Source organism: Caretta caretta, chromosome 5 (assembly GCF_965140235.1).
Source record: "Caretta caretta isolate rCarCar2 chromosome 5, rCarCar1.hap1, whole genome shotgun sequence".
Classification (NCBI taxonomy): domain Eukaryota; kingdom Metazoa; phylum Chordata; order Testudines; family Cheloniidae; genus Caretta; species Caretta caretta.
Genome location: NC_134210.1, coordinates 66,492,446 through 66,516,272, shown reverse-complemented (window position 1 = coordinate 66,516,272; position 23,827 = coordinate 66,492,446). Strand labels below are relative to the sequence as shown.

Below are 23,827 nucleotides of genomic sequence, written 5' to 3'. Positions count from 1 at the left end.
TGAGCACATACATCGGTTATTTGCATGAGCAAAGGGACAGTTAGATGCATGCACTGACTTAATATTTCACATTGGCATTTGGACACACGCATCCCTGCCAGTCTGCATGTGTAGCATACAACTGCAGCAACAGCATGGACACTTGCGTACTTACAGTTGCACATCTGACTTTCTGAAAATCAGGCCTCAGGAATCTAAATGCTTCATGCAGTCCCAAGCTAACACAGGACTTACGGTTTTGAAACACTTATCTGCCAGTGACCTCCCATTTTCTGCACATCAAAGCACGACACAACAATATATATATTTACATCACCCTTTTATTTCATAGCCAGAAATACAGTTCCATAGGGTAAAAATCAATAAATAGTGATGTTTAATCATTAAACATAAAACCCATCTCTCTTTGGCATCTGACAGTATTCTGTTTGTGAAACTAGAGATTATATAGGAATAGTTTAGAGATCATTCTTCAATACAATAAGTTCACAGAGGTGCAGTTTACTTTAAAATATACATCAGCTGTAAAGATTCCTAACATACCAAAAAAAATCAACCAAACCAGTAGAATGCAAACTATCCACAGGCTCTTCACTGTAGCCAACTACAACTGTGGAGTAAGTGAATGGATGAAAAGAATTCTTGTTTTTCCACAACACACACTCTGCACTAGTGCTTTCCATTCATTCTGAAGAAAATCAGAATTGTGCCAGGAATGACTGTCCAATTAAAAATTATTTCTATTTCATAGACATGGTGCTTATTTAAATCTTTAACTTCTAAATAACTTGCTGAGCAAAACCAAGCATGGTTGCACACTGCCTCAGTAATAACTTGCACCTTTAAAAAAAGACAAAGAATGAAAAATAGTACTTTTACAAAAGCAAGCTACATATATTTTCCAAATATATTTAAGTTTGCAGTAGTTAAAACTGCATTTCCTGCCATGGTTGGACATGATTTCTTAAGCAACAAATTAAGCCAGTGCATTTGATGTAAATTGTTAAATCCAGATTCAGCACTTCAAGGCTGCTATAGAAGCACTCTATGCCTTCAAAAGAATTCAGGCATCTGGATTTTTAATTTTAAAAAGTGTTTAGTGCTGCAAATAACTGGAATTTCCAGTGCAGTGCTAAAGTTGTGTTTTTAACACCTTCCAAAAGTACGTATGTAATATAATTATGATTTAAAAATCAAAAATTTCATTCAATGCTATTTTCTGATGTAGACATTCTAATCTATATATTGGAATCTAAAGTGGATCCTTGTTTATATGTCACGACAATGTAAAACCCGCAAAATTTATTACAGTAAATCCTCTTAAAATTTAATGAAAATCTTTATTTCCAGAATGGTTCTTTTATATTTCAAATACTTATTTAACCAAAGTTTTTAAAAAAGAGGAAGAAAGAAGAAAAGCAACCATTCCCATGTGCAACTAAAAAATAACTGTTCAATAATTTTAAGTAAAAATAAACCTTTGTTCATTTGCATCAGTGAAACGTTTTTCTAGCGCAGACCCAATTTCAAAATGTTTAAACTGGATTGTTTTAAATAACAAGTAGTTCAATTCAGGTTCACATTCTTTTCTGTAATACAACAAACCATTACCATACATACATTTTATTGTAAAGTATAGAAAATGACAAAAGGAGAACTTGATGCTTATCCAACAGCAACTTCCAATAGCAAGCCAAATTAGCAACAACTAAGTAGACACCATCACCAATGTCTGAGTGTCAAATCACTGTAAATACTAGATACCTGTACAAAAGCCTTTTCTTTGTTAAAAAGTGTCCCAAAGAAATGTCCACCAATTGCAGTCAGATTTTCTTCAGAAATTAATCTCTCTGAAAAGATTTTCCCCTCTAAATATTTGTGACATTTTGAGTGTTCAAAATTGTATTCAATAAATAACGTTCTGATAACACTTAGCTGATACAACCACCTACCATGTGGACAGTCATGTACACAGTACAACAGTGGATTTTTGCAGCAGTGAAGAAATTACCAGGAGTTGGCTTTAACTTCCCCATGGTAGTTCATGTGTTGTTTCTAGCAAACATACGGTCCCCTCTTAGGGTAAGGTGCTGGAGCTGGTATTGTAGCACTTCTGTGTCAGCAGGTTCCTTGATGTTCATTTTGTCTAAATTGAGGTAGTCCAGAGATTTAGAGTGAGCCCTCTTACCTTTGAGGAGACAAAGAGGCAGAGGACCATGAAGTGCCTTGTAGGGTTCATATGGTAAAGCCTTAGTGCATTTATCCCCTGAGCTGGGCATCCGTCTTCTCCTCCTTCCATTTACAGCTGGGATCTCATATGGCTGGTAGTATCTACTTCTAGCTTTGTACAACCGTGAGGAACGTGTAAGTCCTGAATCAAGTTGTTTGGAGCGCACGGTGGGCACAGCTTCCACTTTATTTTCCTCACTTCCTGTACACTTCTGGGCTAACTTCAAGAGCTCCTCACCAGTTGTGAAGCCAACCAAGTAGTTAGAATCCATGTGAAGGATCTGATAACCTGAAACTGTCCGTCGCATCGGTGAGCATGGGGTGCTGGAGCATCGAGGTTTCTCTGCTTCCACTTTGCCTGTAGAACTCACCTCTGCAATAGGTAAGGGAAGCGTCGCTATGGTAGTTCTGGTCTCTCCATTTATGTCAACTTCCATTTTAATACAATTCTACTCTCCTAAAAATAAAACAGACCTGAATTAGAAATACAAAAACCACTTATGAAGCCTTCAGATGAGCAGGATGATCTCTGGAAGCATAATGCTTCTAAACTTACTTGCGTCAGAAAATGCAGGCGGTACCTCTCTATCCAGTCTCATATCTCATTCTACAAAGTGTCTTAAAACAAGGTATCAAATGCACTTCATTTCTGTCTCTCAGAATTACTTGGCCAGTTTTAACCAAGAATGCCACAAAAATGTTCAGTTTCAATACAAAAATTTGTGTTGCCTTTCTGTGAACACAGCATTCTATCTATTCAAGTACAGGCAGTTTATTTCGTATAGTGCTATTTTTAACTGGACAAAGCACAATATGAATATTCTTTCCAGTTCCTACACCTGAAATCTTTTAAATCTGTTCTAAAAGTGTTACACTCCCTTTCCTCTAAGGCCATCTTCACAACAACCCATTATTGCATGTAAGGTAATTTCCAGATATGTTCAACCACAACAGGGAAATACTGGCATGTAATTCTAGTAAATGCTTGAAAAATTTACCCAATAGCAACTTGCCCAAAGACTAGACCTATTAGCCAAGTCTGAATATACTTGTGAAGTCATGGTCTCCTCCTCTCTCTACATTTGAAGAAAGGAAACAGTTGTGTATTAGGCCCTAGTGAGAGGCCTCTGGGCTGTTTAGATTAGCCCTTTTCATAGATGGCCCCAACCCCCCACTCAAAAGATTTAACAACTTTCTCCATTCAAAAGAAGCAGCTTCGGACTCACCCACATGTGATGCAATTATCCAGGTAAACCACCAGCATATTTTAATTTACCACATCACAAACATATATAAGAGTTATAAAATGTTATTGAACTGCACTTCCCAGAATACCACAACCTTAAAATTAAGATTCACACTCCATTCCAGCCACAGGAAGCACACACTTACAAGAAACTCCTTCCAGTAAGACCAGGGTAGTACTGACGGACATGAAAGAGAAAGGGAAACAGGCAGGCAAGCTCCCCTATGAAGCATAATTCTGAGCTTTATTACTGAACAGCCCCTGGATCTGACAAACTTTCCATAGTTTGCCACCAGGGGAACTATTTTATCACACTCCATGGGAGCTTTGCTACTGATCTCCATTCTGAGGTTGAGGAGATTGGGGAGTGAAGACAGAATCAGAAATTGCAGTGGGAATAATGAAGGAAGGTGACAGATGCAGTATTGACATCTGGAATAGATTCCTAAACATCATGAGACTGACTTAAAAATCACACGATTAAGAGAAAATTATGTTGTTCAAACATCAGAAGGCAGAGGAAAATGTAACAGGAAGCTTCCTCATACACAATTTGTGCACGATATCTCAGATTCAAAATTCAACCTTAAATGCAAAATGTAAGACTGCCTCATGTTTGCTTGGAGGGAGAAAGCCACTACTTACCCTCTACTAGATGGTGAAGCTGCCATTATAGTCTTCCACATTCCCTTCCCTATCGTAACAGTGACCATCTCAGTCTTCTGTTCCATTCATGTGCCCCTCTCCCATATTTGTCCTCCCTTCCCCCTCATCTCCTACCCCTCATTCTTTCTCATGTGCCCACATCTGTCTCCTGCCCCTCAGATTCTCCTCCACACATTCCACCTTTCCCATTGCCCTCCACATTCCCCTAGACACAAACACTCCCCCAGTTTCCCTCCCTTCTCTTGGATTTTACCTTCCCAGCATCAACTGTTCCTCACATTGCCTCCCTCTGTCTCCTCCTTCCCTAAAGGCAGCCTGGCTAATTCCCATTGGGATCAATGGAAGGCATTGGCCATCTTTGCTAGGAGAAGCCAAAGCTTCCTCCTGCCAAAACTGTAAAGAATTAGGCCTGGGCTACACTGTGGGGGCTTCGAACGCAACTTCAGCTACGCACAAAGCATCTTAGTTCGACTTACTTGGCCGTCCTCACGGGGGCGAGTCGACCGCGGCAGCTCCCCCCTCGACTCCACTTACTCCTCCTGCCGAGGTGGAGTACAGGCATCGATTCGGGGATCAATTTACCGCGTCTAGACAAGACGCGATAAATCGATCCCCCCTAGATCGATCTCTACCCACCGATCTGGCGGGAAGTGAAGATGTACCCCAAGAGGCCATTTTAACCTGAAGCCAGCCTGTGGCCTTGGTCTTATGTTAACAACAATGGGACATGGCAGCCATTTTGAAGCAATTTCTTTATGAGTTATGAACCAAATGTTCTCTGGAGGAGATTTTACTCACCAGCCCTTGACAAATTAACTTTCAGTTATGAAGAGAAAGTGAATAAAAAAATATGCTTTAACCCTAAATACTTCTTTTCATCAATTACCCATAGTACTGGACCTACTCAAGATTAATCTCTATCAATCTTGATCTATTAATCTCTTTTGTGTAGACTTAAACTCTTGTTTTAAAGATATGATGACAATATAACATGAGAACCATGATAAATTTCAGCCAAAAACCCAACTTGAAACATTTCCTATTAAAAGGATATTATGCAAAAATCTAGCCAACACGACACAGAAGATTCAAAGGGCATAAAAACAAACATGGAAATTTAAATCTGAAAGGCCACCTACACAAAATAAAAATAGAAATTGATGCCCCAGTTTAATCTTAAGTATGTAATTTAATTATGGAGTCAATCCAACTAATAATGGAAGTAATTGGCATTTGCTATCCCTTGCATCTTTACCTCCTTATCTAGGCACCAAGACAATACAGACAGTCAAGAATGCTGAGCTATTACAGTCAGAGGTATTCATGCCTTACAGTTCTTCATGTTAAATTATAATTTCTATAACCTCAAGACCAACGTTATTGGAGGGGCAGTATGGGAAAGCTTGCACCGAAACTTTTGGGCTATCCTGGGCCTGCAGCCAGAGAACTTCAACATCTAGCAGTGCCAGATCTTTAACTTTGATGTTTTATCCTCCCCCACCATAAAGCAAAGCAAAAATACTTAGAAATATTTTTGATAATACCTTTTAGAGAGATTGAGCAGTTTTCTTAAAAGATACTGCACAAGTATCAAAAAGGTTATAAAATACTAGAGGAGTTAATTCCTAACTTTCTTGCATCACTTCATATCCATATAAATGATTAAAACTACCAAATCTGCTTTCTGTACTGGTGTTTTTACACCCTCTCTAAAAAAAAATGAAAGTTATTTGTCTAAAATAAAGCTAAAAGAAAGGCATTTACGCTTAAACCCTGAAGGCTGGAAATCAAACAGAACCAAATAAAAAGGTTTTATTACATCAAGTGCTCTTTCACTACTAAGTTTAATTCACTTCAGTTCAAAACACGGTATCTCCTGCTACCAAAAAAAGGGCAAGAAAATATCAGCATCCTATAGAGAGTTTAATTGGGGGAAAAGACCAGGATGGTCTTTATAGGAACAATAAAGTCTCTCAAGAGCCAAAAGTGGCATCATACAGAGTGCAGACAAGAACATCCCCAAAATCATCAGTGTTCCAAGTCTAACACTGAAGTTTCAAAATGCAACACGATTTGTACTGTCTCTCTATGACGTTGCAATGAAAAGCTCTACAAAAATAGATTGCAGAGGAACTGGGAAACATTTGAAAGGGATGGGTAGGATCTGAAAAAGCAGAGTAGGTATGTTTAAGTGGAACAACTAGGACTAGATGAATATTAGAAGCTTCACAGGGAGGGAAATGCTAATTACTGAAAGAAAGGATCCTATTGTTAAGGACCAGCACTGAAACTCAGATGTGTGTTCAGCTCTGCCACAGAGTTCATGTGATATTTTGGGAGGTCAATTAGTTGCATTGTGGCTTATTTTCCCCACCTGTTAAAAAAAGGTAAGAATATATACTTTCCTGTCTCAGAAGGAATAGTATAAGGAGCAAATCATTAATGTTTGTGAGGTGCTCAGATTCTGTGGCAATGGGGAATCACAAGTACCCAGAATCTAGATAGTGCAAAAGAGTCTGGCAAATATAAGCAAGGTTTCCTTAAAAGATTTTCAAGCCATATGGCTCCAGGAAGTGGGGGGGGGGGGGTGCTATCTGCCACTACGTGGTTCATTAAGAGTTTACTGGTTAGATAATTCTAATCTTTACCAGTAGGGTGAAGGTGGTGACAGTGGAAGTAGTGACCAGGGCTCAAGGTCCTAATCACACTCAATTCTCAATAAATTAACAGATGGCTGAGCATACATAGCACCTTGCAGGAAGTTATCAACAACTTGCAAGGTGGAACCATAAATCAGTTTGCCTGGTCCTCCTCGCCATTCTTTAAAGTTGAACTTTTACACTGAAGCAAAGAAAAAAGTTGAAGAAATGTGCCTGGTCAGTGTTTCTCAGTTTGCATTTTGATGCTGAAGACGACTTCTCCTCAGAGCCCAGGTCCTGAGTGAAGTCTGACATCACAATACACTGTTTTGGAAGCAATTCCAACTCAGAGTTCAGAATTAAGACTTCGCTGCAGAATCAAACAAGAGGAAGGTGAACAAGACTGGACTGCTGATCTAAGCCATTTCTTCATACATAGTAAAGGGTTATGGAATACATACCTAAAAGGTAAATGGATTATGCTTAACCAATACTTAAGCTCTCTCCATCTGCAAGTCATTAATTTAATTAAAATAATTTGATTTTACAACATCTTTATAAACTTCAAATAATGTAACCACCACTTAACTGAAACTATTTACACTTCACAAATTTAAAAACAAACAAACAATAATTCAGATGGAACCCCTCATCAGTTTTAAACTTGCTGTGGACCCAACTTCTACTTTATGCATAGGTGTTTTCAATGCATTTTGCATTCCTCTAAAGCTGACAAAAAGTCTACACTCTATAACAATGAGCCAAACAGATAATGTTGTTTATGTGTCTTCTACTTCTTTACAAAGCCACTAAAATATCAGGATGCTTCAGGAACAGTTCACGGGTATTTGTTTTTCCCTTGCAAGACAGTTAGTTATCTTCCCATGACAGCAATTACCAATAAATAATCAGCTTAGCTTATACCAAGGTCTGGATTTAGTAATCTTATACGCATGCTACAAAGTCTTCTTTTCTCACAGGAATGTGGCAAAGACCTGGCTCTTAAGGCTTGTCTACACAAGCATTTGTACCATTTTAATATCTGTTTAGAAATCCACGCAACCCCTCTGGGGAGGCAGTTATACCAATATAAAGGTGCTTACCTTGATACAGGTTTCAGAGTAACAGCCGTGTTAGTCTGTATTCGCAAAAAGAAAAGGAGTACTTGTGGCACCTTAGAGACTAACCAATTTATTTGAGCATGAGCTTTCGTGAGCTACAGCTCACTTCATCGGATGCATACCGTGGAAACTGCAACAGACGTTATATACACACAGAGATCATGAAACAATACCTCCTCCCACCCCACTGTCCTGCTGGTAATAGCTTATCTAAAGTGATCATCAAGTTGGGCCATTTCCAGCACAAATCCAGGTTTTCTCACCCTCCGCCCCACACACACACAAACTCACCCTCCTGCTGGTAATAGCCCATCCAAAGTGACAACTCTCTACACAATGTGCATGATAATCAAGGTGGGCCATTTCCTGCACAAATCCAGGTTCTCTCACCCCCTCACCCCCCTCCAAAAAACACACACACAAACTCACTATCCTGCTGGTAATAGCTCATCCAAAGTGACCACTCTCCCTACAATGTGCATGATGATCAAGGTGGGCCATTTCCAGCACAAATCCAGGTTTTCTCACCCCCCCACCCCCATACACACACAAACTCACTCTCCTGCTGGTTTCAGAGTAACAGCCGTGTTAGTCTGTATTCGCAAAAAGAAAAGGAGTACTTGTGGCACCTTAGAGACTAACCAATTTATTTGAGCATGAGCTTTCGTGAGCTACAGCTCACTTCATCGGATGCATACCGTGGAAACTGCAGCAGACTTTATATATACACAGAGAATATGAAACAATACCTCCTCCCACCCCACTGTCCTGCTGGTAATAGCTCATCCAAAGTGACCACTCTCCCTACAATGTGCATGGTAATCAAGGTGGGCCATGTCCAGCACAAATCTCTCACCCCCCCCCCCCTTTTTTTCTGGGACACACACACACACACACAAACTCACTCTCCTGCTGGCAATAGCTCATCCAAACTGACCACTCTCCAAGTTTAAATCCAAGTTTAACCAGAACATCTTGGGGGGGGGGGGGTTAGGAAAAAACAAGGGGAAATAGGCTACCTTGCATAATGACTTAGCCACTCCCAGTCTCTATTTAAGCCTAAATTAATAGTATCCAATTTGCAAATGAATTCCAATTCAGCAGTTTCTTGCTGGAGTCTGGATTTGAAGTTTTTTTGTTTTAAGATAGCGACCTTCATGTCTGTGATTGCGTGACCAGAGAGATTGAAGTGTTCTCCGACTGGTTTATGAATGTTATAATTCTTGACATCTGATTTGTGTCCATTTATTCTTTTACGTAGAGATTGTCCAGTTTGACCAATGTAAATGGCAGAGGGGCATTGCTGGCACATGATGGCATATATCACATTGGTGGATGTGCAGGTGAACGAGCCTCTGATAGTGTGGCTGATGTTATTAGGCCCTGTGATGGTGTCCCCTGAATAGATAGGTGGGCACAGTTGGCAACAGGCTTTGTTGCAAGGATAAGTTCCTGGGTTAGTGGTTCTGTTGTGTGGTATGTGGTTGTTGGTGACTATTTGCTTCAGGTTGCGGGGCTGTCTGTAGGCAAGGACTGGCCTGCCTCCCAAGATTTGTGAGAGTGTTGGGTCATCCTTTAGGATAGGTTGTAGGTCCTTGATGATGTGTTGGAGAGGTTTTAGTTAGGGGCTGAAGGTGACGGCTCGTGGCGTTCTGTTATTTTCTTTGTTAGGCCTGTCCTGTAGTAGGTAACTTCTGGGAACTCTTCTGGCTCTATCAATCTGTTTCTTCACTTCAGCAGGTGGGTATTGTAGTTGTAAGAAAGCTTGACAGAGATCTTGTAGGTGTTTGTCTCTGTCTGAGGGGTTGGAGCAAATGCGGTTGTATCGCAGAGCTTGGCTGTAGACGATGGATCGTGTGGTGTGGTCAGGGTGAAAGCTGGAGGCATGTAGGTAGGAATAGCGGTCAGTAGGTTTCCGGTATAGGGTGGTGTTTATGTGACCATTGTTTATTAGCACTGTAGTGTCCAGGAAGTGGATCTCTTGTGTGGACTGGACCAGGCTGAGGTTGATGGTGGGATGGAAATTGTTGAAATCATGGTGGAATTCCTCAAGGGCTTCTTTTCCATGGGTCCAGATGATGAAGATGTCATCAATATAGCGCAAGTAGAGTAGGGGCTTTAGGGGACGAGAGCTGAGGAAGCGTTGTTCTGAATCAGCCATAAAAATGTTGGCATACTGTGGGGCCATGCGGGTACCCATAGCAATGCCGCTGATCTGAAGGTATACATTGTCCCCAAATGTAAAATAGTTATGGGTAAGGACAAAGTCACAATCAACATGCACATTGTAGGGAGAGTGGTCACTTTGGATGAGCTATTACCAGCAGGATAGTGAGTTTGTGTTTGTGTTTTTTGGAGGTGGGTGAGGGGGTGAGAGAACCTGGATTTGTGCAGGAAATGGCCCACCTTGATTATCATGCACATTGTGTAGAGAGTTGTCACTTTGGATGGGCTATTACCAGCAGCAGAGTGAGTTTGTGGGGGGGGGGGAGGGGGCGGAGGGTGAGAAAACCTGGATTTGTGCTGGAAATGGCCCAACTTGATGATCACTTTAGATAAGCTATTACCAGCAGGACAGTGGGGTGGGAGGAGGTATTGTTTTATGATCTCTGTGTGTATATAAAGTCTGCTGCAGTTTCCACGGTATGCATCCGATGAAGTGAGCTGTAGCTCACAAAAGCTCATGCTCAAATAAATTGGTTAGTCTCTAAGGTGCCACAAGTACTCCTTTTCTTTTTACCTTGATACAGTTTATTTCTGTAAACAGATTCTATCCACATTTGTGCTCACTTAATTATATCTGTTCTAATCAGATAAAACTGATATAAAAAAGTGACTACACCAGGCCTTAGATTGGAGAAATTGGAATTACAGCAGTCAAATTAGTTGCAGTAGTACAGGTGGTTTGCTTGTGCAATCTGTAATCTGATATTTAGCAAGACAACTGAAATTTCTACTAATGACTAACGTTGGCGAAGTTACTGCTGTTTGTTTTAAAAGTACTGAGATAAGCCTAATGCTTGGGATAAGCTGTGGAGAAAATAAAACAAACAGTCCATGCACCTATAGCACCTTTCATCTTATGATTTCAAAACACTTTACAAAGGTGGTAAAATAGCAATAATTTACAGAGAAAATGAAGCACACAGATTAATGACAGATCAAGTTAACCTGAAAATCAGCGATCCAGTCAGGAATAGAGCCCAGGTCTGCCCTTTAGTCACTTGCTCTGCTATCTATAAATGATTTTTAATAATCTCTTAAAATCACTACTTTGTTATGTGTATAGTTTGTCTCTGTCCTCCTTCTCCTCTCCCCCCCCCCTTTTTGCTATATGGATGTTCAAAACAAAAAGTATACTGATGATTGCCCTGGTCTCCCTGACTTTGTAAAATGCTCTCATATTGTTCACTGGTTGGGAGGTACCACCTCCACTGAAATAATGGTTCATTTTGGAGAATTGAGAGCAACAATGAACTCAGCAAACTGTGTCAAATTAAGTTTCTCCGTTCTGTTTTTGTTTGGGGTTTGGTTTTTTTGCAATAAACGTTAGATTTCTGTGCTCCAACCCTCAAACAAGTCCTTATAATACACACACACAGACTCAGCATATTTATCTGCTTTCCAAAAACAATAATAAAAACAACTAGCCTTTACACATTTTCCTTTCTGGAGACGAATTTGGCAGCTGTCTATTAGTGCTCATGTAAGACCGTGAAGACATCTGACTCATGCAGTTCTTTAAATAGAACCAAAGACACAGATGAAGCGGGGTGATGTACAGAAGGTACTGTAGTCAGTATATGCCAAGTCAGTACAAAAATCTAAGCAACAGTGTTCAGAAATCTCTTCAATTTGGCCCAAGTCCCCGCAGCCAATTTGTCCAAAAAGAGATTCAGGCCAAGGGGTCAACTGCATCAGATAAAGAAATTAAAGAGGAAAACATCAGTAACAATTTTACAGTCCTTGAACCTACCACTTCACTTTGGTATTTGTGTTTTTTAAAACATCCCCAAAAAAAGGAATTTATATGTGTAATATACTGTAGAAGTATTGGCATAGAAGGGAAGATTTTGTTCTTTGCTAATTTATTTTAATACTTTAGAAGTGCTTTATATAAAAATTATATACATCACATGAACTTTATTTCTCTTCAACTTCACGAAAGAATGTAGCGAAGTGACACATATGGCTGTGACAACTGAAGGTCGGCAACTAACGGAAGTTACTAGATCGCGGGCCCTGGTTCTCATGGGAAACTTCAATCACCCTGATATCTGTTGGGAGAGCAATACAGCAGTACTCAGACAACCCAAGAAGTTTTTGGAAAGCGTAGGGGATAATTTCCTGATGCAAGTGCTGGAGGAACCAACTAGGGGCAGAGCTCTTCTTGACCTGCTGCTCACAAACCAGGAAGAATTAGTAGGGGAAGCAAAAGTGGATGGGAACCTGGGAGGCAGTGACCATGAGATGGTCGAGTTCAGGATCCTGACACAAGGAAGAAAGGAGAGCAGCAGAATACGGACCCTGGACTTCAGAAAAGCAGACTTTGACTCCCTCAGGGAACTGATGGGCAGGATCCCCTGGGAGAACAACATGATGGGGAAAGAAGTCCAGGAGAGCTGGCTGTATTTTAAAGAATCCTTATTGAGGTTACAGGAACAAACCATCCAGATGTGTAGAAAGAACAGTAAATATGGCAGGCGTCCAGCTTGGCTTAACAGTGAAATCCTTGCTGATCTTAAATACAAAAAAGAAGCTTACAAGAGGAAGATTGGACAAATGACCAGGGAGGAGTATAAAAATATTGCTCAGGCATGCAGGAGTGAAATCAGGAAGGCCAAATCACACCTGGAGTTGCAACTAGCAAGAGATGTTAAGAGTAACAAGAAGGGTTTCTTCATGTATGTTAGCAACAAGAAGAAAGTCAAGGAAAAGTGTGGACCCCTTACTGAATAAGGGAGGCAACCTAGTGACAGAGGATGTGGAAAAAGCTAATGCACTCAATGCTTTTTTTGCTTCTGTCTTCACGAACAAGGTCAGCTCCCAGACTACTGCACTGGGCAGCACAGCATGGCGAGAAGGCGACCAGCCCTCTGTGGAGAAAGAAGTGGTTTGGGACTATTTAGAAAAGCTGGACAAGCACAAGTCCATGGGGCCGGATGCGCTGCATCTGAGAGTGCTAAAGGAGTTGGCGGATGTGATTGCAGAGCCATTGGCCATTATCTTTGAAAACTCATGGCGATCGGAGGAGGTCCCAGACGACTGGAAAAAGGCTACTGTAGTGCCCATCTTTAAAAAAGGGAAGGAGGGGGATCCGGGGAACTACAGGCCAGTCTGCCTCATCTCAGTCCCTGGAAAAATCATGGAGCAGGTCCTCAAGGAATCCATTCTGAAGCACTTAGAGGAAAGTGATCAGGAACAGTCAGCATGGATTCACCAAGGGCAAGTCATGCCTGACTAATCTAATTGCCTTCTATGATGAGATAACTGGCTCTGTTATTCCTTGACTTTAGCAAAGCTTTTGATACAATCTCCCACAGTATTCTTGCCAGCAAGTTAAAGAAGTATGGGCTGGATGAATGGACTATACGGTGGATAGAAAGCTGCCTAGATCGTCGAGCTCAACAGGTAGTGATCAATGGCTCCATGTCTAGTTGGCAGCTGGTATCAAGCGGAGTGCCCCAAGGGTCGGTCCTGGCTCCGGTTTTGTTCAGTATCTTCATTAATGATCTGGAGGATGGCATGGACTGCACCCTCAGCAAGTTTGCACATGACACTAAACTGGGAGGAGTGGTAGATACGCTGGATAGTAGGGATAGGATACAGAGGGACCTAGACAAATTGGAGGACTGGGCCAAAAGAAATCTGATGGGGTTCAACAAGGACAAGTGCAGAGTCCTGCACTTAGGACGGAAGAATCCCATGCACCGCTACAGACTAGGGACCGAATAGCTAGGCAGCAGTTCTGCAGAAAAGGACCTGGGGTTACAGTGGACGAGAAGCTGGATATGAGTCAACAGTGTGCCCTTGTTGCCAAGAAGGCTAATGGCATTTTGGGCTGTATAAGTAGGGGCATTGCCAGCAGATCAAGGGACGTGATTGTCCCCCTCTATTTGACATTGGTGAGGCCTCATCTGGAGTACTATGTTCAGTTTTGGGCCCCACACTACAAGAAGGATGTGGAAAAACTGGAAAGCATCCAGCAGAGGGCATCAAAAATGATTAGGGGACTGAATCACATGACTTATGAGGAGAGGCTGAGAGAACTGGGATTGTTTAGTCTGCAGAAGAGAAGAATGAGGGGGGGATTTGATAGCTGCTTTCAACTACCTGAAAGGGGGTTCCAAAGAGGATGGATCTAGACTGTTCTCAATGGCAGCAGATGACAGAACAAGGAGTAATGGTCTCAAGTTGCAGTGGGGGAGGTTTAGGTTGGATATTAGGAAAAACTTTTTCAGTAGGAGGGTGGTGAAGCACTGGAATGCGTTACCTAGGGAAGTGGTGGAATCTCCTTCCTTTGAAGTTTTTAAGGTCAGGTTGACAAAGCCCTGGCTGGGATGATTTAGTTGGGGTTTGGTCCTGCTTTGAGCAGGGGGTTGGACTAGATTACCTCCTGAGGTCCCTTCCAACCATGCTATTCTATGATTCTATGAAGTAGCCCAAACAGTATGTTGACACTCTCTGCAAAAATACTATAATCTTGTCAAGGAAATAGCTGTTTTACATATTTGTTAAATGAGAAAAATAAAATGCAGACTGTGCGCTTTATAATCGCTAAGGCAAATTTATATATATGTAATATTTTGTATATGTATGATAGTAACTATATATACATTGCACGCACAAGTATGATGTGGAAATTCCAGCTTGTTTTCAACCCCCCCAGATGTTCTGGTTTAACTTGGATTTAAACTTGGAGAGTGGTCAGTTTAGATGAGCTATTACCAGCAGGAGAGTGAGTTTGTGTGTGTATGGGGGTGGGGGGGATGTGAGAAAACCTTGATCTATGCAGGAAATAGCCCGACTTGATTATGTAAAGAGTTGTCACTTTGGATGGGCTAGCACCAGCAGGAGAGTGAATTTGTGTGGGGGGGTGGAGGGTGAGAAAACCTGGATTTGTGCTGGAAATGGCCCACCTGTTGATCACTTTAGATAAGCTATTACCAGCAGGACAGTGGGGTGGGAGGAGGTATTGTTTCATATTCTCTGTGTGTATATAAAGTCTGCTGCAGTTTCCACGGTATACATCTGATGAAGTGAGCTGTAGCTCACGAAAGCTCATGCTCAAATAAATTGGTTAGTCTCTAAGGTGCCACAAGTACTCCTTTTCTTTTTGCGAATACAGACTAACACGGCTGTTCCTCTGAAGCTTGTTTTCATGTCACTAAATCCCCTGATGGAACTGTATACTTGTATAACAATTGTTTATTTTTGTCAGAAAGGATTATTTCCATTATAATAAGAAGCTCAATAAGAATCCTGCAGTACACACAAGGCAAAAGTTGAATCACATAGCTGAAAGAAATAAAGTTCACCCAAAATAAACTCACAAGAGATGTCACTGTAGACCTTCCAGAGGACCTTGGGAAGAAGCAGGCATATTAATTTGGTTCAAACATCCTACAGACCAAATATAGACATTTCTCAAAAACAGATACAACTGAAACCAAACAAATACAACTAACTGAGGAACTGTCTTTCTGAATGCACTTGAGATGATGACAATAATTATTAACTTCATGCCACAAATTATAGTGCTTGTCATAAATATAAAGGGAAGGGTAACTTTCTGTATACAGTGCTATAAAATCCCTCCTGGCCAGAAGCAAAACCCTTTCACCTGTAAAGGGTTAAGAAGCTAAGGTAACCTTGCTGGCATCTGACCCAAAATGACCAATGAGGGGACAAGATACTTTCAAATCTGGAAGGTGGGTGGGGGGAAGAAAACAAAGGGTTCTGTCTATCTATATGATGCTTTTGCCAGGAACGAATGAGAAATGCAGCCTTCCAACTCCTGTTAAGTTAGTAAGTAATCTAGCTAGAAATGTGTTAGATTTCCTTTTGTTTAATAGCTGGTAAAATAAGCTGTAATGGATGGAATGTATATTCCTGTTTTTATGTCTTCTTGTAACTTAAGGTTTTGCCTAGAGGGATTCTCTATGTTTTGAATCTGATTACCCTGTAAGGTATTTACCATCCTGATTTTACAGAGGTGATTCTTTTACCTTTTCTTTAATTAAAATTCTTCTTTTAAGAACCTGATTGATTTTTCATTGTTCTTAAGATCCAAGAGTTGGGGTCTGTGTTCACCTGTACCAATTAGTGAGGATTCTTATCAAGCCTTCCCCAGGAAAGGGGGTGTAGGGCCTGGGGGGATATTTTGGAGGAAGACGTCTCTTTCCCTGTTCTTTGTTTAAAACACTTGGTGGTGGCAGCATATGGTTCAAGGACAAGGCAAAGTTTGTACCTTGGGGAAGTTTTTAACCTAAGCTGGTAAGAATAAGCTTAGAGGGTCTTTCATGCAGGTCCCCACATCTGTACCCTAGAGTTCAGAGTGGGGAAGGAACTTTGACAGTGCTGAATACTCTATTCATGCAAATCTGTAACCAGCTTGGGTAGAGCACCCAGCCAAATTAAGCTTCAAATATCTGCTCATCTTCAGAGTGAGAGGCACTATAACTCAGTTTCAAATTATATTTTGTTTTAGGGTCCTATTTAAAACTTAAGAATATAATGATTACATTAGGACAGATGGTGGTGAAGTGCAAAGTAAACAAATTCATAGTATGTAACTAAGTTGCAATAAGCTCTTTGTTTGTACTTTTGACTCAGAGGCTGAAAACAGTATTCAGAGGTGCTGAGTCAAAATTAAAAACAGCACAGGATGACAAAAAAAAGAGGACATTAAGATGGCGGTACTTTATTCATTCATTTTATAACGTTATCCGTAATGTTAGTAAATCAATACTGCCATTAGGAATTCTATCAGTACACAGGTTCTGGAAAAACATCTTGTGTTGCAGTTCACAGCAAATTTAACATTTCAAGATCCTTTTCAAGAAAAATGACTTACCCAGAAATGAAAATGACTATCAGGTGGTAAAGGTGGGGGAAATACACATTGTTTATATTATCTTATTGAAAGGTAAAACCCCAAAACTCTTTCCGCATCAGAGAGGCTACTGGTATAAGAAAACAGACTCTGAAGAATTTAAATGAGGTATCCAACAGCAGATGGGATCCACAATTGTCAGACATTTCTTTCCTAAACAGGCAGATCCTGTGTTCTGTGGGCTTGGGAGATATCACAGAACTATCAAACTAGAGAGAAAACTTCAGAGATTAAAATACCCATAAATTGCACACATTCTTCACCAACTGATTTCAGAGTAGCAGCTGTGTTTGTCTGTATCTGTAAAAAGAAAAGGAGGACTTGTGGCACCTTAGAGACGAACAAATTTATTAGAGCATAAGCTTTCGTGAGCTACAGCTCACTTCATCGGATGCATACAGTGGAAAATACAAAAGGTTCTCCCCCTCTTGCCCCCTGCTCTCCTGATGGTAATAGCTCACCTTTCCTGATCACTCTTGTTTCAGTCTGTATGGTAACACCCATTGTTTCATGTTCTCTGTGTATATAAAATCTCCCCACTATATTTTCCACTGTACGCATCCGATGAAGTGAGCTGTAGCTCATAAAAACTTATGCTCTAATAAATTTGTTAGTCTCTAAGGTGACACAAGCAGTCCTTTTCTTTTGACCAACTGACAAATTGTTCCAAACATACAGAAATATACAGACAAAGCAAACAGCTTAAAAGAAAAACTGAAATGTTACCTCATGAGAGAAAAAATATTCAGATTGGAAAGAAATAAAATATAACATAGATAGTTTTGCAAGAAGAGGCATGAAGACTAGAAGTAAACATAAGACAGCATGACATGACCCTAGCGACTACCTCTGAAAAAAAAATCTGAAGAAGAAAAACAGAAGCCTCCTGAGAGTAAAGTCGCAGATGGTTGGGTGAGAATAAAAAGATGGAACTGAAGTCAAACTGAACTTATCATTCAAGTGAAAGAATTTTATCTAAAAGCTGTATCAACCTGACAAGGAAGAATGGCAGCTTTCAAAAGGCAAGACAAGTTGCTGTCACAGGTGAAGTAGCAAAAACCTTTAAGGAAAAGTTGCCCTGAATGATTACATTGTCTGAATTACATTGTAACTGATGCTCCAAACACTAGGAAACAGGGCTTTGGAGCGGAGCCCAGAGCTGGAAAGCAGAGCACAGCTCCAAAGCCCTGCTAGAAAAGACAGAATACTTGGCAGAGAGGACCCCCAAGACATTCAAAACAACCTGTAATAACAGGTCCTACAAAACACAAAAACAAAAAAACCCCAACAACCCCACACCACCTAGTTCTAGTTAACAGCTTGCCCATTCTTCAAGGACAAAATTTAACAAGATGCTCTAAGTAGAAAAAAAAAGATGGCCCAGAGAAGTATGCCATAAATGCGATCAGAATCACAAATGAATTACTGAGGAATCAGAATTGGCACTTGTGACAACCAGCTCATCCTGTAGATGTGACAGCCAGTGGACTAGACTGGCATGATTGAGTGTATACCTTATATGGACAAAAAGGCATGGACTTCAAAAGTAGCTTTGGACAAATGCATTTTGTATGAGTAGGCTAAATTAATAAACTTGCATGAGTAGACATTGAAAACAGTGAAAAGAGAAAGGCCAGACAGAAGGCCATTTAACTTTTAATAACTCATTGGGAAATAATTTAAGAAAATTCAATATTCTGGTAATATTTTCATGCATTACTACAGGAAATTCACAAATAATGTGTTTGACAAATTTAACTTTTCCTGAAGATCTACAAGTTCCTTTAAATTGTATTACAACCTTCTTGCTGCATTTAACCATCTGTTAACAGTTCAGAAAAATCTCCCTGCATTTTCTAATAAAACAACGTTTCCAACCATCACAAGGACATTCCTGTTTGCTACAGTTATAAGTGGTTCTTACTGAATGACTGGGAGCCTTGATTGTGACAAATGGAAAAAAAAACCCATACGTTGTAAACAAATTTATTTCCCTACATTGCTAATAACTTAGATTTATTAAAAATGAAAATTTTAAAAGAGCCACTTCTCTTGTAATTATTTATTACACTCTGTTTACTTTTTGCATGCAAGTGACAATGCAAATGGATAGAGTACATTTCCTTTTGACTATAGTCAGTTTCACCTTAAGAATGAGACCTTGAATGTTTTGCTTCCAAACATGTTTATTGTTCAGAAAGAACTAAACTAACTTCTAAAGCTTGTTTTCACATTTTTAATTTTGGAACACCTGATTTACCCAAACTTCCTGCAATTAAGACTTCAATTACCCTGTTTCAAAAAAAATTAGAAGCAGAAAAATAATGAAAAAGTATTTTTACATATCACAAAATTCATTAAATCCTACAAATATTTTTTCATGAAGTCTTAAGATAAAACAACTCTCCTTAAATGTAGCCTCTTCCACTACTTTGTTAGTCTGACCTATATAGCTTCACATATATAGCAGAACAATGGATGCATGTTTGTTATTACAGCGTATGCTAGCATACCTGGAAATACAGGTCTTTAAGGTTTTTGAATGTGTCATTTCTGAAACAATACTATCCTAAGCTCAACCACTATGTTGGGGACAGCCACTCAAATGAAAAAAATACTATTTATTGCAACTCAGAATGGAAATTTATAACTAAGACTCTGTCATGTAATTCAAAATTATTGCTAGGGTTAAATTCTTTGTTGGTGGAGTGAGCGTCCCGGTCAATTACCCTATTCCAATTTTAAATAGATTTCTGCCTCAGATGACCCATAATCTGTGGGTACATCATCCTTTTAATTTTGCTTCTTTTCAAACACATTCCCATATGCTAAGAAATGCTGAAAGCTATAAATGCTCTTTACTCATTTATACAAATGTAATGTGAGTCCAAGATAAAAGACTATTAAAAGCCAAATTGCACTTGTTTATAAACCAGACTTGCCTCAAATTTACTGTTAATGTCACCAGACAGTTGAACTGAGTATTAGCAGTCAGTCAGTCCATCCGTCTTTATTGTAAAAGCAAGTGTCGGTGTCTGACTGTTTAAGCCTGGTGGCCAAGTAGGCAGCATATGGCCCCTCAAAGGAGAAAAGATAAGAGCCATGCTACAATGCCAGTAGTGCTATGCAAAAATTTAATTTCAGTGATCAAATAACTGTTTTAAATGCTGTTGCCTCATATCCTCTCTCCATCTCAAAATGATTGAAAAGTGCCATGCTCCCTGCTTATTAACCTCATAACCCCTTCTCGGCTAGCGAAACATACAAACAGACCAAACCATAATCCAGCAAAACAGCTGAGCAACTAAGTGAGCAGCACTGCACATGACACTGGAAAAGGACAAGAAATCCCATTCGGGAAGGGGACCCTGATTTACATACACTTCCCCAGATGGAAAAAAGGAGGGTGTCTTTTTCATCATGGTGAAGACAACTTGTGCATCTGAGAGACTGCTTCTCAGCTCTCATGTCAGTAACTCACACTCCCCTTCTGAGGTAAATCATTAGTCTCTCTCTCTCTCTCTCACTCACCATACAGAGTTCCACTGTGTTCAAATGATGGCGGAACAGAAGACATTCAACCACTGCCAGAGGTACAAGGTCATCGTCACAGCACATCAACCAGCCCCCCCTCTGCAACTGCACATCCCTCTGCAATTACTAACCAAATGTCTCCTAACCATATCTGTATAACTGCAGTTCTCTACCCTCAATTCACTACCATATGCAGCTATTTAAATATATACACATAACTATCTGAGTGTCTGCTCAAGGTGAGGTTATGCATGTAATCTCAAACACATATTAGTACACATCACATGCATTAAACACGTCTCCATATATTAAACAGATGCAATGGTATATAAACATATTATATACAGTACATTGAAGTAGAGTGAGTTTAGGCTATAAATAATGGAAACAAAACTATATAATAAGCTCTTATCAGCAGGAACACTGTTTTCCTACATATTTGTTGAGCACTTGGAACAATGTGCACCATACCCTGATTGGGGCCTATGGGCACTACTACAATCTAAATAATATGCTGAGGGAGAGGGAGCAGAGCACACCTGAGACACACATTACTCTGTCAAACCAGAAGCAGCTTGCCAGCTAATATATTTGACTAAGTAAATGCTCTGGTGTGTGTGGGTGTTGGATAAACACACTAGAGGTGTGCCATATAGACGTTATACAAGGTGCACTATATACCTCCACTCCAAATTTTTGTTAACTGAAAGTTAAATGCAGAATATAAAATCTAAACAACTATTTTAAGGCAAACAGAAATACGGATAGTGGTGAACTTTATTACTTCTAGACTGAATGGTCTGAGGTTGGAGTTCAGGTTCTCCATTTGAGTGGAACTTTGAAGAACTGGATGATGAGCACTGTGGTTAGTTATATATGGAAAATTAAAAGAAATTTGTTGTGGAGCTGCAGAGTCTGTGTTTTAATCTGGGAGTTAAAAAGATGTGGGTGGTGAGATCAATGAGCCAAGGCTGGTGCTAAATTTACGGATGATTTCTTCGGGTTTTAGTGATTGCATTGATAGGAAATGCACTTCAGCAACCTTAATTCAGTTAAAGCTTTTAATGTGAACATTTCCCAGGTTTCTGAAGATGGGTAAGCATAGATATCTACGTTAAATAGATTATTTATCTCCTAAACCATATCTTAAAAGCCCAACTGCTCTGCCATGCCCCTCCACTGCCCAGCCCCAATGCATTTTTTTTGAAGTTTTTATATATTAACTGGGGGAAGCTGACTCCTACATGAGGGAAATAGGGGTAATTGTTTTGCAGGGGGGGGGGAGGCAAAACAGACCTGGAGAGAAACTCTACTTTGACACAGAACATGCCATAAAGGAGCTCATCTTCAGCCCCACTTTGCCCCTCATGCTATCCACAAGACAAGTGGGGGGATTCGGGGAGAAGCCGTGCTGTGTGAAAGAAGAAGGGTAAGGTGCATGCATGCACTATATACATGGCTCTGAGTTGAAAATGGAGTGAAGTCTGTATTTGCAGAAGCACCAAGGGCTCCCAGCCCACCAAAAGGGCTGCTGCCCAGGATGCAGGGTAGCACCAACTACTCATGCATTGCACATGTAGACTAGACTCCCTTCTCCAACCCTGCCCCTGCACAATCTCACTTCAAACACCTCACATCCTCTACTGCCCAGCCTAAATTCCATGGCTCAAGGATAATGGAAGCATATCTGAGGAATGGCTGGACAGCTTCAGAGAACTAGAGTAGCTGATAGAATTTAACAGTCCCACTGGCTTTTCTTACTAAAGCTAAATTAGGTTAAGAAGAATAAAGGTATTAGCTCTTTCTGCTCAAGATTAAAAGCGTTAAGCTGTCCTCCTATCCCTGGGTCTTATAGATGAAGTTTGGAGTTTGTTGTACTGTGGCTATTTAACTATAGGGAGCTGATACCCTGCCACCATGTCACAGATACTCTACAATCTTTGCTTTATATCACTGCACATGTACATACATGCCAGACCCTGTTCATCTTCTCTCCCACCACACGTTACACGCCACCGATGTTCTACAATGCACACACACGATACAACTGCTGAACTACAGGACCCTGCATACACCCCCCCACACACAACACAACACTGTACAGTATATTGCCGTGCATGCACACACCCTATTTCACAACTACACACTACAACACTGCTTACCTACCACAGCGACTCTGACCACTGCACAACATATCCTCCAGGCCAATGCTGTTCGGTGAACCCTATCACCACGCGCCCTGCAGCTATGCCACAGCGAGGCGCTCCAGCGAGCCGGCAATATGTACCACCACCCCAGGCACACGCAGTGTGGACCATCCACCGGCCGGAACACGTGCCCCCTGACTCAATGTCAAGCAGGGAGACGCGAGCGCCCTGCCCCCGCACGCTACACGCCCCAGGCCCTGTGCAACCCCCCGCCCCGCGCGCGCGCTCCGCACACCGGCGGCAGCGGCGTCACCCACCGCCCCGCGCCGCGCAGCTCAGCTCAGCTCACGCCCAGCCGGCACCCGGGCCAGGGGCGCACCCCGCGGGCGCAGCGCGCCAGCCACCGCGGCTGCGCGCAGCCAGCCAGGGCGATGCCGCCCGTTCTCCCGCTCCAGAGCCAGAGCCAGCGCCCCCCTCCCCGCTGGCACGGGGGGCGCCCTGCCTGCACCGGCAGGGCCCGCGGGGAGAAAGGAGCCGGCCCGGCCTTGCCCCGGCTGCTCAGCGAGCGGGGTCGGCCGCAGCGCCCCACCCCCGCGCTCCTACCTGGGGTCCAGGGCGCCGGGGCCCGGCTGGCAGCGGCGTTGGGGAGGGAGGCAGCGAACGCGGGCAAGAGACACAGAGACGCCGCGGAGTCCCGCCCCGCTCCGCCCCCAGATCACACGGGCCCAGGGCGGGGACTCGGGCGGGCAGGGCGCCAGCCTCCTGGCGCTTCAGACAGCCCCAGTCCCACCGGCCAATGGCGGCGTGTGGGGCTGGAGAGAACCGCCTGCCACTGACCCTGGGGAATCCCCTCCCCACTTTCAACTGCTTGAACGAGCCACCCCGCAAGCGACGTGAATTACACGGACCTAAACGCTGGTGTGCACAGCGCTATACCCGTGAGAGCGCTTCTCCCACCGGCACGCATAGGGGGCTGAGCTACACTACCGCTTCCACCGACGTAACCTACCTCGCTCAGGGTATGTCTACACTAGGGAATAAGGTCGAATTTATAGAAGTCGGTTTTTTTAGAAATCGGTTTTATATATTCGAGTGTGTGTGTCCCCACAGAAAATGCTCTAAGTGCATTA

General features: G+C 41.7%; 1 protein-coding gene across 3 annotated transcripts; it reads right to left on the bottom strand.

Moving 5' to 3' along the window:
• Positions 1 to 302: 302 nt before the first annotated feature.
• MACIR (macrophage immunometabolism regulator) lies at positions 303 to 23,506 on the bottom strand. Of its 3 annotated transcripts, none has more exons than XM_048851125.2 (2): positions 23,301 to 23,506; positions 303 to 2,686 (listed from the first exon to the last, which is right to left on the bottom strand). In XM_048851125.2, the coding sequence occupies exon 2, from the start codon at positions 2,664 to 2,666 to the stop codon at positions 2,043 to 2,045; it is 624 nt and encodes a 207-aa protein (XP_048707082.1). In that variant the 5' UTR covers positions 2,667 to 2,686; positions 23,301 to 23,506; the 3' UTR covers positions 303 to 2,042. The 3 variants fall into 3 exon arrangements, with proteins under 3 accessions (XP_048707082.1, XP_048707084.1, XP_048707083.1); XM_048851127.2 differs by lacking the exon at positions 23,301 to 23,506 and adding an exon at positions 22,713 to 22,942; XM_048851126.2 differs by lacking the exon at positions 23,301 to 23,506 and adding an exon at positions 22,717 to 22,942.
• Positions 23,507 to 23,827: the final 321 nt, after the last annotated feature.

What these genes read in the sequence shown, in the direction of transcription:
- MACIR (XM_048851125.2), bottom strand. Translation starts at nt 2,666, where the DNA reads ATGGAAGTTGACATAAATGGAGAGACCAGAACTACCATAGCGACGCTT.